Source organism: Loxodonta africana, chromosome 9 (assembly GCF_030014295.1).
Source record: "Loxodonta africana isolate mLoxAfr1 chromosome 9, mLoxAfr1.hap2, whole genome shotgun sequence".
In the NCBI taxonomy this organism is placed as follows: domain Eukaryota; kingdom Metazoa; phylum Chordata; class Mammalia; order Proboscidea; family Elephantidae; genus Loxodonta; species Loxodonta africana.
Window position 1 is genome coordinate 123,979,548 of NC_087350.1, and position 13,652 is coordinate 123,993,199.

The window sequence follows — 13,652 nt, forward strand, 5'->3', positions numbered from 1 at the left end:
TAATTGGATCCCTCTGTTTCCACATACCACCCAGCACACATGGCTGGGGGGCAGGCACAGGACGTCCAGCTGTGCCTTCACGTGTGCACAGCTCTGTGCTGGCCTCTCTGGCCTAGCAGGCCTTGGTGGGGTGGCTTAGGGAATGTTCTGCTCCAGGCTTTTTCTTTCTGCAAATGGTTCTGTGCCACATATACCATGATGCTAACCTTGCTTGGCATTGTTTCAGGGACAGACAGGTGAGCCAGTCCCATCCCTGCCTGCCAGACCCCAAATCACAGAAATACGCAGGGAAGGTGGTGCATGGATTTACTTGGTCTGCGCAGGGTTAAAGGGTGAGGCTTTACAGGCTGAATAGGGGTCTGGGCTGTGCTGATTTCGCACGTGCATTTTGGTTGCAGGGAGCTGCGCTGTGAAGTGGAGGCCAGTGGGCTGCTGGGGGCGGGCCCTGTGCATGCACTGCCCAGCACCTGTCTCCAGAAGGTGGTGGAACAACCAGAGGATGCAGACAACCAGCGGAATGTCACGCGGATGGGCAATCAACCCCTGGAGCCAAGTGCTGCCGTACTGATCCCAGTGACACTGATGGGCCCCCCAGAGGAGAACACCATTGTGCCCAGTGAGTGTTTCCCTGCACCAGTGGGCAGGCCACCTCGTGCAGGTGCATAGTATATCTGCTTGGGTCCCTCTCACTCTGGTGGGAAGTCCTATGCTGTCAGCATCTGTCCCTTGATACCCCTTTGCTTTCAGGGTCCCCAGAGGTAACCGAACTTTAAGTGTTGTTCTCTCTTCTGCAAATACCTGGGTGCTACCAGCTAAATGTCAGCTTGCATCAGAGTGCAGGGCACACGGTGGTGGGAGCAGGGCAAAGGCTCTGCACTTGTGGCACTTCCGGTCTAGTCTTCATAGATGCAGTCATGGAAGCTGCCAAGGTCTGCAGCCACAGACCTGGCCGGGACGAGAACGGGTGGGCGAGGAGAATGTTTTCAGAGTGGTCATCTTCCCACCTACACACCTGCCCTGTGGCCCCTGCACTGAGACCCCCTCAGGCCTTGTGAATGTCTTCCCTGTGCCTCAGATCCTCCTTCCGCTACCTCCCTGACTCACATTTTCACAAGAACCTGACCATGTGGAGGCTCTGAGGACACAGGGCTGAGTGAGACGTGTTCCTGTCTGCAGCTCATCCAGTCTGGGAGCTGAGGGGCCAACAGGGGGGCTTGTACTGTGTGGGAGGTGCAGATATGGAGGGGCACGTGAGCATCAAGGAGAGACCATAGACACAGGACTGGTGAGGTCTGCCGAGTGAAGCATTCGTGTTTCGGACAGACCACGTAACTCAGGTAGTTGCTGTCCACCTGTGTGCACATGTTTGCAGACGTGTCCACACACAGACACACATGTGCATGCGTTTGCAGACATGTCCACACACAGACACGTGTGTGCGTGTTTGCAGACTAGTCCACACGTAGACACACGTGCGTATGTTTGTGGATGTGTCTACACATAGACATATGTGAGCGTGTTTGAGGATGTGCCCTCATACAGACACGCGTGTGTCTCTTCTTGTGAGCCCAGATGCCTTCCCTGTGGGCCTGGGGTGCAGTCCAGCTGTGACAATGGCAGGCGGCCCTGGCGGCTCAGCCGCTCTGTTCTCTCTTCAGCCTGTCCGTTCTCTGGCTTCGTCTCCCGTTGGCCCCAGTGAGTCCATCCTTCCAGCCTGTGCTGCGCGCCGGGTACTCAGCTGCCTGGTCTGTTTTTTTGAGGATTAGCTTGGGGATGAGTCAAGGGCTGCTGACCCCAGAGACCTCACTTAGATTTTGTCTACAGCAGCCTAGATGTGACTGTCAGGCTCCTGGTGAATAGGATGTTCTCCCCGGGTGGCCACATGTCTCTGGATTCACTTGATGAGTTCTAGGTCCCCACATTGGCCTTGGCCTCGAGAGAGACTTGCTTTCTGAGTACACTTCAGTCTCACATACATGTGTGCACACATGCACACACACACATGCACACATGTGCACATGTGCACCCACAAAAAAACCAAAACCAAAACGCTTGCCGTCGAGTCGATTCCGACTCATAGCAACCCACGCACACCCGCAAAACTCACACGCCTAAGCACACTCATGATCATGCACACAAGCGCACGCGTAGACAGAGCTTTGCACGGTCATTTCCTCTATGCTGGCGGTACATTTTGTGTACCTTTTGGTTCCTTTGATCTCAGCACTTCTAAGACGGCAGCTTACACAGCACCCTGCCATTGCCTTCTGGCCCTCCCCTGTGCACCTCACAGGCTTCCCACCGTCTCTGCTCATGCTGATACGTGAGCTTAAGCCAAGCCTCCCAGGGACATTCGCAAGACACTCAGAGGCCTGTCTTACACCAAGAAGTGAGCTCTCCCTTAAAGCAGGATTTCTTGTGGGAAAGTTTTAACTAGAGTTTTCAAGTATAATTTCAATTTCATTTGTAGATATAGCACTCTTTCTTCTTGAGTAAGCTTTGATAGTTTGTGTCTTTCAGGAGTTTTTTCATTGTATCCAAATTATTGGATTCGTTGGCATAAAGTTGTTCCTAATATCTTCTTATTATCTTTTTAATATCTGTAGGGTCTGTAGTGATGTTGTCTCTCGTATTTCTGATATTGGTAATTCGTGTCTTCTTTCAAAAGTTTTTTTCTTGATTAGTGTGGCTGGAATTATATCAGTTCTATTGAGCTTCTCAAATAACCAGCTTTTGATTTGATTTTTCTCAACGTTTTTCAGTTTCCATTCCATCGACTTCCACTGGGATCTATGTTATTTCTTTTCTTCTGCTTACTTTGGGTTTCATTTGCTCTTCTTTTTATAATTTAAGGTGGAAGCTGAGCTCTTTCTTCTTTTCTAACATAGTCATTTAGTGCTATAAATTTCCCGCTAAGTGCTGCTTTAATGGCATTCTACACATCTGATATGTTGTGTTCAAAATATTCTCTATGTTCCCTTTTGATTTCTTCTGTGATCCATGGGTTATTAAGAAGTGTGTTATTTTCTTTCCAAATATTTGGGGATTTCCAGGTATCTTTCTGTTATTGATTTCTAATTTAATTCATTATAGTCAGAAAACACACTTTATGTAACTTGAATCATTTTAAATAATTTATTAAGACTTGTTTTATGGCCTTTTAACTGGGATATTTAGATGATTTTCATTTGATGTGATTATTGGTATGATTGGATTTTAACCAATCATCTTTCTATTTGATTTCTATGTATCCCATTTATTCTTTGTTCTCTCCCTTTTTATGCCTTCTTTTGGATCAACTGAATATTTTTCATGAATCTATTTTGTCTCCTTTGTTGGCTTATTAGCTCTAGCACTTTGTTATTTTAGTGGTTGCTTTAAGGTTTATAGGATATATCTTGAGCGTAAGGTGATATTATACCACTTCACGTATAATGGTATAAGAACCTTATAGTATACTTCATTTCTCTAGTCATAGCCTTTATGCTATTATTATCGTGCACTTTACATTTATATATGTTATAAACCCTACAATAAAATTTTTTTTAAACAGTTTTTCTTTTTCAACTAGTTTTTGATTGTTGTTCTTGTTGTTGTTAGGTGCTGTCAAGTTGGTTCAGACTTACAGCAACACTGTGCGTAATGGAACGAAACATGCCATCCTGCTGCGCTGTCCTCAAAACCATTATACTTGAGCCCATTGTCACAGCCACTGTGTCAATCCATAGTGTTGAGGATCTTCCTCTTTTTTGCTGACCCTTTTCTTTACCAAGCATGATGTCCTTCTCCAGGGACTGATCCCTCCTGATAACATGTCCAAAATATGTGAAACTAAGTCTCACCATCCTCACTTCTAAGAAGCATTCTGGCTGTACTTCTTCCAAGACAGATTTGTTTGTTCTTCTGGCCGCCTGTGGTGTATTCAGTATTCTTCGCCAGCACCGTAGTTCAAAGGCATCAATTCTTCTTGGGTCTTCCTTATTCATTGTCCAGCTTTCGCTTGCGTAGGAGGTGTTTGAAAATACCACGGCTTGGGTCAGGTGTACCTTAGTCCTTAAAGTGACATCTTTGCTTTTTAACACTTTTAAAAAGGTCTTTTGCAGCAGATTTGCCCAGTGCGATGAGTCGTTTGATTTCTTGACTGTTACTTCCATGGGTGTTGATTGTGGATCCAAACAAAATGAAATCCTTGAGAATTTCAGTCTATTGTGTGTTTATCACGATGTTGCTTATTGGTCCAGTCGTGAGGATTTTTGTTTTCTTTGTGTTGAGGTGCAATCCATACTGAAGGCTATAGTCTTTGATCTTTATCAGTAAGCGCTTCAAGTCCTCTTCACTTTCAGCAAGCAAGGTTGTGTCATCTGCATGTCGCAGGTTGTTAATGAGTCTTTGACCAATCCTCATGCCCCGTTCTTCTTCATGTAGTCCAGCTTCTCAAATTATTTCCTTAGCATAAAGATTGAATAACTATGGTGAAATGTTACAACCCTGACGGACACCTTTCCTCACTTTAAACCACATAGTATCCCCCTGTTCTGTTTGAATGACTGCCTCTTGGTCCATGTACAGGTTCCTCATGAGCATAATTAAGTGTTCTGGAATTCCCATTCTTTGCAATGTTATCCATAATTTCTTATGGTCCACACAGTTGAATGCCTTTACATAGTCAATAAAGCACAAATAAACCTCTTTCTGGAATTCTCTGTTTTCAGCCAAGATATATTTGGCGTCAGCAATGATATCCCTCATTCCACATCACCTTCTGAATCTGGCCTGAATTTCTGGCAGTTCCCTGTTGTTGTACTGCTGCAACCACTTTTGAATGATCTTCAGCAAAATTTTCCTTGTGTGTGATTTTAATGGTATTGTTTGATTATCTTCTCATTCTGCTGGATCACCTTACTTTGGAACGGGCATAAATATGGATCTCTTCCAGCCCGTTAGCCAAGGAGCTGTCTTCCAAATTTCTTGACATAGATGAATGAGTGCTTTCAGTGCTGCAATGAGTGCTTTCCGTTTGTTGAAATGTCTCAATCGGTATTCAGCGAGTCCCGGAGCTTTGTTTTTCTCCATTCTTTTCAGTGCAGCTTGGACCTTTTCCTTCAGTACCATCGGTTCTTGATCATATGCTACCTCCTGAATTGGTTGCATGTCAACCAGTTCTTTCTGGTACAGTGACTTTGTGTATTCCTTCCATCTTCTTTTGATGCCTCCTGCATTGTTTAATATTTTCCCAGTAAAATCCTTCATAATTGCAACTCTTGGCTTGAATTTTTTCTTCAGTTCTTTCAGCTTGAGAAATGCAGAGCGTGTTCTTCCCTTTTGGTTTTCTAACTGCAGGTCTTTGCACATTTCATTATAATAGTTTGTCTTCTCGAGCTGCCCTTTGAAATCTTCTGTTCCTCTCTTTTACGTCATCATTTTTTCCATTCGCTTTACTAACGTTCAAGAGCAAGTTTCAGAGTCTCTTCTGACATCCATTTTGGTCTTTTCTTTCTTTCCTGCCTTTTTAGTGGCCTTTTGCTTTTTTCATGTATGATGTCCTTGATGTGATTCCACAACTCGTCTGGCATAGCTTCCAGCATCACAGCAACACAAACCACCACAGTATGACAAACTGACAGACGTGTGTGGAATTAGCATTTTAAGAGTTTTAAATAGGAAAAAATATTATATATTTATCCTTGTAGTTACAATTTCTGGTGCTTTTCATTCCTTTGTGTAGATCCCACTTTTCATCCAGCATCATTTTCCTTCTGCCTGAAGGACTTCCTTGAACATTTCTTGTAGTGCATGCTTGCTGGTGATGAATTCTTTCGGCTTTTGTATGTCTGAAAAGATCTATATTTAACCTTTATTTTTGAAAAATATTTTTGCTGGATATAGAATTCTAGGCTCACAGTTTTTTTTTTTTTTTTCTTTTAGTTCTTTGAAATGTTATAGCACTGTCTTTTCACTTGGATTGTTTCCAATGAGAAATCTGATGTTATCCTTACCTTTGTTCCTCTGTACATAACTTGCCCCCTCCTCCGGAAACCTTTAAAAATTTTCTCTTTATCATTGAATTTGATGAAATTGATTATGATGTGCTGTGTTTGTGTTTTCTTTTCTTCTCTCTTTCTTTCTGTATGTGTGCATAGGATCCATGGAGCTTCTTGGATCTGAGGGCTTATAGTTTTCCTCAAGTTTAGAAAGTTTTGGGCCATTTATTCTTCAAATGTTTTTCATCCCCCTCAAAACCCATACATTAGGCCACTTGAAATTGTCCCACAGTTCATGTATGCGCTTTTCATTTTTAAAAAGTTCTTTTTCACTCTGTGTTTCGTTTGGATTATTTCTGTTGTTTTCAAATTCATTTCTGTTTTCTTTGGCAGTGTTTAATCTGCCATTAATCCCATACAGTGTATTTAAAAAAATAATTATAGTAAAATATATGTGTTGTTGTTGTTAAGTGTCATGGAGTTGGTTCCCACTTATAGCGACCCTATGTGCAACAGAACAAAACACTGCCCAGTCCTGTGCCATTCTCACAATTATTGTTATGCTTGAGCCCATTGTTGGCCATGTTGTCAATCCATCTTGTTGAGATCTTCCTCTTTTTCACTGACACTCTCTTTTACCAAACATGATCTCCTTCTCTGGGGACTGGTCCTTTCTGATAACATCCCCAAAGTATGTGAGATGAAGTCTCACCATCCTTGCTTCCAAGGAGCATTCTGGTGGTGCTTCTTCCAAGAGAGATTTGTTCATTCCTCTGGAAGTCCATGGTATATTCAATATTCTTTGTCAACACCATAATTCAAAGGCATCAGTTCTTCTTTGGTCTTCCTTATTTGTTACCCTGCTTTACATGCATATGAGGAGATTAAAAATGCCATGGCTTGGGTCAGGCACACCTTCGTCCTTAAAGTGACATTTTTGCTTTTCAACACTTTAAAGAGATTTCTTGCAGCAGATTTGCCCAGTGCAATTCATTGTCTGATCTTTTAAAAAATTTTTATTGTGCTTTAAGTGAAAGTTTACAAATCAATTCAGTCTCTCATACAAAACTTTATATACACCTTGCTGTATAATCCTAATTGGTCTCCCCCAATGAGACAGTATACTCCTTCCCTCCATTCTCCATTTTCGTGTCCATTCGGCCAGCTTCTGACGCCCTCTGCCCTCTCATCTCCCATCCAGACAGGAGATGCCAACATAGTCTCATGTGTCTACTTGATCCAAGAAGCTTACTCTTCACCAGTATCATTTTCTATCCCATAGTCCAGTCCAATCCCTGTCTGAAGAGTTGGCTTTGGGAATGGCCCCTGTCTTGGGCTAACAGAAGGTCTGGGGACTATGACCTCCGGGGTCTTTCTAGTCTCAGTCAGGCCATTAAGTCTGCTCTTTTTACGAAAATTTGAAGTCTGCATCCCATTGCTCTCCTGCTCCCTCAGGGGTTCTCTGTTGTGTTCCCTGTCAGGGCAGTCATTGGTTGTGGCCGGGCACCATCTAGTTCTTCTGGTCTCAGGCTAATTAGTCTCTGGTTTATGTGGCTCTTTCTGTCTCTTGGGCTCATAATTACCTTGTGTCTTTGGTGTTCTTCATTCTCCTTTGCTCCAGGTGGGTTGAGACCCATAGATGCATCTTAGATGGCCACTTGCTGGCATTTAAGACACCCGAAGCCACTCTCCAAAGTGGGATGCAGAATGTTTTCTTAATAGATTTTATTATGCCCATTGACTTAGATGTCCCCTGAAACCATGGTCCCCAAATCCCTGCCCCTGCTATGCTGGCTTTTGAAGCGTTCAGTTTATCCAGGAAACTTCTTCACTTTTAGTTTAGTCCAGTTGTGCTGTCCTCGCCCGTATTGCGTTGTCTTTCCCTTCACCTAAAATAATTCTTTTCTACTGTATAATTAGTGGAAACCCCTCTCTCTCCCTCCCTCCCCATCTCTTAACCATCAAAGAATGTTTTCTTCTCTGTTTAAACTATTTCTCCAGTTTTTATGACAGTGGTCTCATACAATATTTGTCCTTTTGCAACTGACTAGTTTCACTCAGCATAATGCCTTCCAGATTGCTCCATGTTATGGAATGTTTCACAGATTCATCATTATTCTTTATTGATGCGTGGTATTCCATTGTGTGAATATACCATAGTTTATTTATCCATTCATCTGTTGATGGACACCTTGGTTGCTCCCATCTTTTTGCTGTTGTAAACAGTGCTGCAACGAACATAGGTATGCATATGTCTGTTCGTGTAAAGGCTCTTAATTCTCTAGGATGTATTGCAAGGAGTGGGATTGCTGGATCTTACGGTAATTCTATTTCTAGTTTTTTTAAGGAAACACCAAATCAATTTCTGAAGTGGTTGTACCATTTTACATTCCCACCAGCAGTGTATAAGTGTTCCAGTCTCTCCACAGCCTCTCCAACATTTATTATTTTGTGTTTTTTGGATTAATGCCAGCCTTGTTGGAGTGAGATAGAATCTCATTGTACTTTTGATTTACATTTCTCTAATGGCTAATGATCGTGAGCATTTCCTCATGTATCTGTCAGCTACCTGAATGTCTTCTTTAGTGAAGTGCCTGTCCATATCCTTTGCCCATTTTTTTAATTGGGTTATTTGTCTTTCTGTAGTTGAGTTTTTGCAGTATCATGTAGATTTTAGAGATCAGACACTGATTGGAAATGTCATACCTAAAAACTTTTTCCCAGTCTGTAGGTAATCTTTTTACTCTTTTGGTGAAGTCTTTGGATGACCATAGGTGTTTGATTTTTAGGAGCTCCCAGTTATCTAGTTTTTTTTCTGCATTGTCAGTAACATTTTGTGTACTGTTTATGCCATGTATTGGGGCTCCTAGCGTTGTCCCTCTTTTTTCTTCCATGATCTTTATCGTTTTAGATTTTATATTTAGGCCTTTGATCCATTTTGAATTAGTTTTTGTGCATGGTGTGAGGTATGGGTCTTGTTTCATTTTTTTGCAGATGGATATCCAGTTATACCAGCACCATTTGTTAAACAGGCTATCTTTCCCCCATTTAACTGACTTTGGGCCTTTGTCAAATATCAGCTGCTCATATGTGGATGGATTTATGTCTGGATTCTCAATTTTGTTCCATTGGTCTATGTAACTGTTTTTGTACCAGTACCAGGGTGTTTTTAGTACTGTGGTGGTACAATAGGTTCTAAAATCAGGTGGAGTGAGGCCTCCCAGTTTGTTGTTCTTTTTCTGTAATGCGTTACTTATCTGGGGCTTCTTTTCCTTCCATATGAAGTTGTTGGTTTGTTTCTCCAACTCAGTAAAAAATGCATTGGAATTTGAATCAGAATTGCACTGTATCTGTAGATTGCTTTTCGTAGAGTAGAATTTTTAAAATGTTAAGTCTTCCTATCCACGAGCAAGATATGTTTTTCCACTTGTGTAGGTCTCTTTTGGTTTCTTGTGGTAGTGTCTTGTAGTTTTCTTTGAATAGGACTTTTACATCTCTGGTAAGATTTTTTCCTACGTATTTTATCTTCTTGGGGGTTACTGTAAATGGTATTCATTTGGTGATTTCCTCTTCAATGTTCTTTTTGTTGGTGTAGAGGAACCCAACTGATTTTTGTATGTTTATCCTGTATCCTGATACTCTGCTGAACACATCTATTAGTTTCAGTAGTTTTCTTGAGGATTCTTCAGGGTTTTCTGTATATAAGATTATGTCATCTGCAAATAGAGATACTTTTACTTCTTCCTTACCAATATGGATGCCCTTTATTTTTTTTATCTAGCCTAATTTCTCTGGCTATGACCTCCAGCACAATGTTGAATAAGAGTGGAGATAAAGGGCATCCTTGTCTGGTTCCTGATCTCAAGGGGAATGCTTTCAGACTCTCACTTTAGAATGATTTTGGCTGTTGGCTTTGTATAAATGCTCTTAATTACATGGAGCAATTTTCCTTCTATTCCTGTTTTGTTGAGTGTTTTTATCATGAATGGGTGTTGGACTTTGTCAAATGTCTTTTTTGCATGAATTGATAAAATCATGTGTCTCTTGTCTTTTGTTTTATTTATACGATGGATCACCTTAATTGTTTTTCCCATGTTGAACCATCCCTGCGTACCTGGTATGAATCCCACTTGGTCATGGTGAATGATTTTTTTGATATGTTGTTGAATCTTATTGGCTAGAATTTTGTTGAGGATTTTTGCATCTACATGCATGAGGGATACAGGTCTATAATTTTCTTTTCTTCTGGTGTCTTTACCTGGTTTTGGTATTAGAGATATGGTGGCTTCATAGAATGAGTTTGGTAGTAATCTATCCTTCTCTATGCTCTGAAATACCTTTAGCAGTAGTGGTGTTAACTCTTCCCTGAAAGTTTGGTAGAACTCTGCAGTGAAGCCGTCCGGTCCAGGGTTTTTTTTGTGTGTGTTGGGAGTTTTTTGATTACCTTTTGAATCTCTTCTTTTGTTATGAGTCCATTTAGTTGTTCTACCTCTGTTTGTGTTAGTTTAGGTAGAAGTGTGTTTCTAGGATTTCATCAATTTCTTCTAGGTTTTCGAATTTGTTAGAGTACAATTTTTCATAGTAATCAGATCTGATTCTTTTAATTTCAGTTTGGTCTGTTGTAATATCACCCATCTCATTTCTTATTCAGGTTATTTGCTTCCTCTCCTCTTTTTCTTTTGTCAGTTTGGCCAATGGTTTATCAATATTGTTAATTTTTTCAAAGAATCAGCTTTTGGTCTTGTTAACTCTTTCAATTGTTTTCTATTTCATTTAATTCTGCTCTAATTTTTATTATTTGCTTTCCTCTGGTGCCTGAGTGTTTCTTTTGTTGCTCTCTTTCTATTTGTTCAAGTTGTAGGGATAATTCTTTGATTTTGGCCCTTTCTTCTTTTTGGATGTGTGCATTTATTGCTATAAATTGACCTCGGAGCACTGCTTTTGCTGTGTCCCAAAGGTTCTGATAGGAAGTGTTTTCATTCTCATTGGATTCTATGAATTTCTTTATTCCATCCTTAAAGTCTTCTATGACCCAGTCGTTTTTTAGCAGGGTATTGTTCAGTTTCCAAGTGTTTGATTTTTTTCCCTGCTTTTTCTGTTATTGATATCTACTTCTATGGCCTTATGGTCAGAGAAGATGCTTTGTAATATTTCAGTGTTTTGGATTCTGCTAAGGCTTGCTTTATGAACTAATATGTGGTCTATTCTAGAGAATGTTCCATGTGCACTAGAAAAGAAAATATACTTGGCTGCTGTTGGGTGGAGTGTTCTGTATATGTCTGTGAGATCAAGTTGGTTGATTGTGGCATTTAGATCATCTTTGTCTTTATTGAGCTTCTTTCTGGGTGGCCTGTCCTTCACCGAAAGTGGTGCGTTGAAGTCTCTTAGTATAATTGTGGAGCTGTCTATCTCACTTTTCAATGCTGTTAGAGTCAAGAAATCAAAAGATGCATTGCATTGGGTAAATCTGCTGCAAAGGACCTCTTTAAAGTGTTGAAGAGCAAAGATGTCACCTTGAAGACTAAGGTGCGCCTGACCCAAGACCTGGTATTTTCAATCGCATCATATGCATTTGAAGGCTGGACAATGAATAAGGTAGGCCGAAGAAGAATTGACACCTTTGAATTGTGGTGTTGACAAAGAATATTGAATATACCATGGACTGAAAAAGGAACGAACAAACATGTCTTAGAAGTGTACAACCAGAATACTCCTTAGAGGCAAGAATGGCGAGACTGCGTCTTACATACTTTGGACATGTTGTCAGGAGGGATCAGTCCCTGGAAAATGACATCATGCTTGGCAAAGTACGGGGTCAGCGGAAAAGAGGAACACCCTTGACAAGGTGGATTGACACAGTGGCCGCAACAATGAGCTCAAGCATGACAACGATTGTAAGGATGGTGCAAGACCAGGCAATGTTTCGTTCCGTTGCGCATAGGGTCGCTATCAGTCGGAACCAACTCAACAGTACCTAACAAGAACGACAAGAGTTTGTTTTATGTATCTTGAAGCCCTCTCATTGGGTGCATAAAAATTTAATATGATTGTATCCTCCTGGCATATTGTCCCTTTAATCATTATATAGTGTCCTTCTTTGTCCTTTGTGGTGGATTTAATTTTAAAGTCTGTTTTGTTGGAAATTAATACTGTCACTCTTGCTCTTTTTTGATTGTTTTTTGCTTGATATATTTTTTTCCATCCTTTGAGTTTTAGTTTGTTTGTGTCCCTAAATCTAAGGTGCGACTTTTGTAGGCAGCACATAGACAGATTGTGTTTTTTAATCCATTCTGCCACTCTCTGTCTCTTTACTGGTGCATTTAGTCCATTTACATTCAACGTAATTATCAGTGCTGTCATTTTGATGTCTTTTCTTGTGTGTTGTTGACAGTTTCTTTTTCCCACTTAGTTTTTTGTGCTGAGTAGTTTATATTTATATATTGTCTTTTCCTCTTATTTATGGTTGTTGATTTTGTTTCTGCTGAGTCTCTATTTTTTTTTTCTTGTATTTTATTTTGATGAGTAGGATAGTTAGTCTCCTTTGTGGTGACCTTAATATTTACACCTATTTTTCTAAGTTTAAACCTAACTTTTATTTCTTTATATCGGTTTGTCTTCCTTTCCCTATGAAAGATCTATGACTAGATTTCTTAGTCCCTCTTCATTGTTTTAATGGTGTCTTCTTTTGCATAATAACATTACTGTTTCCCTGTTTTGAGCTTTTTTTTTTTTAAATCTTGATTTATTTTTGTGATTTCCGTATCTGGGTTGACATCTGATTGCTCTGTCCAATGTTCTAGTCTTGGGTTGATATCTTATTGGTCTTCTAACCAAAGAACTCCCTTTAGTATTGTAAATTTGGTTAGGTTTTTACAAATTCCCTAAACTTCTGTTTATCTGGAAATGTCCTAATTTCAGCTTCATATTTGAGAGACGGTTTTGCTGGGTATATGATTCTTGGATGGCAATTTTTTTTCCTTCAATAATTTATATAAGTCTTCCCATTGCCTTCTTGCCTGCATGGTTTCTGCTGAGTAGTCTGAACTTATTCTTATTGACTCTGCTTTGTAGGTTACTTTTCGTTTATCCCTAGCTGCTTTTCAAATTCTTTCTTTATCTTTGATTTTGGCAAGCTGGATTATAATATGTCTTGGTGACTTTCTTTTAGAATCTACCTGACGTGGAGTTCAATGAGCATCTTGCATAGCTATCTTGTCATCTTTCACGATATCAGGGAAGTTTTCTGCCAACAAATCTTCAACAATTCTCTCTGTATTTTCTGTTGTCCCTCCCTGTTCTAGTACTCCAATCACTCGTAGGTTATTTCTCTTGATAGGGTCCCACATGATTCTTAAGTTTTCTTCATTTTTAAAAATTATTTTTTCTGATTTTTCTTGAAATATATTGGTGCCAAGTGCTTTATCTTCAAGCTCACAAGTTCTGCCTTCCACTTGCTCAATTCTGCTCCTCTGACTTTCTATTGAGTTGTCTAATTTTGTAATTTTATTGCTAATCTTCTGAATTTCTGAGTGTTTGATTTTTAGGAGCTCCCAGTTATCTAGTTCCTTTTCTGCATTGTCAGTAACGTTTTGTATACTGTTTATGCCATGTATTAGGGCTCCTAGCGTTGTCCCTATTTTTACTTCCATGATCTTTATCGTTTTATATTTT

At 40.3% G+C, this 13,652-nt stretch overlaps 1 protein-coding gene across 1 annotated transcript in view; it reads left to right on the top strand.

Moving 5' to 3' along the window:
- CACNA1B (calcium voltage-gated channel subunit alpha1 B) overlaps positions 1–13,652 on the top strand; it is a 308,079-nt gene that overhangs the window by 159,354 nt on the left and 135,073 nt on the right. The window contains exon 20 of the mRNA XM_064290825.1: positions 399–616. Within this exon, the coding sequence (XP_064146895.1) occupies positions 399–616 (218 nt within the window). The remainder of the gene's footprint in view (positions 1–398; positions 617–13,652) is intronic.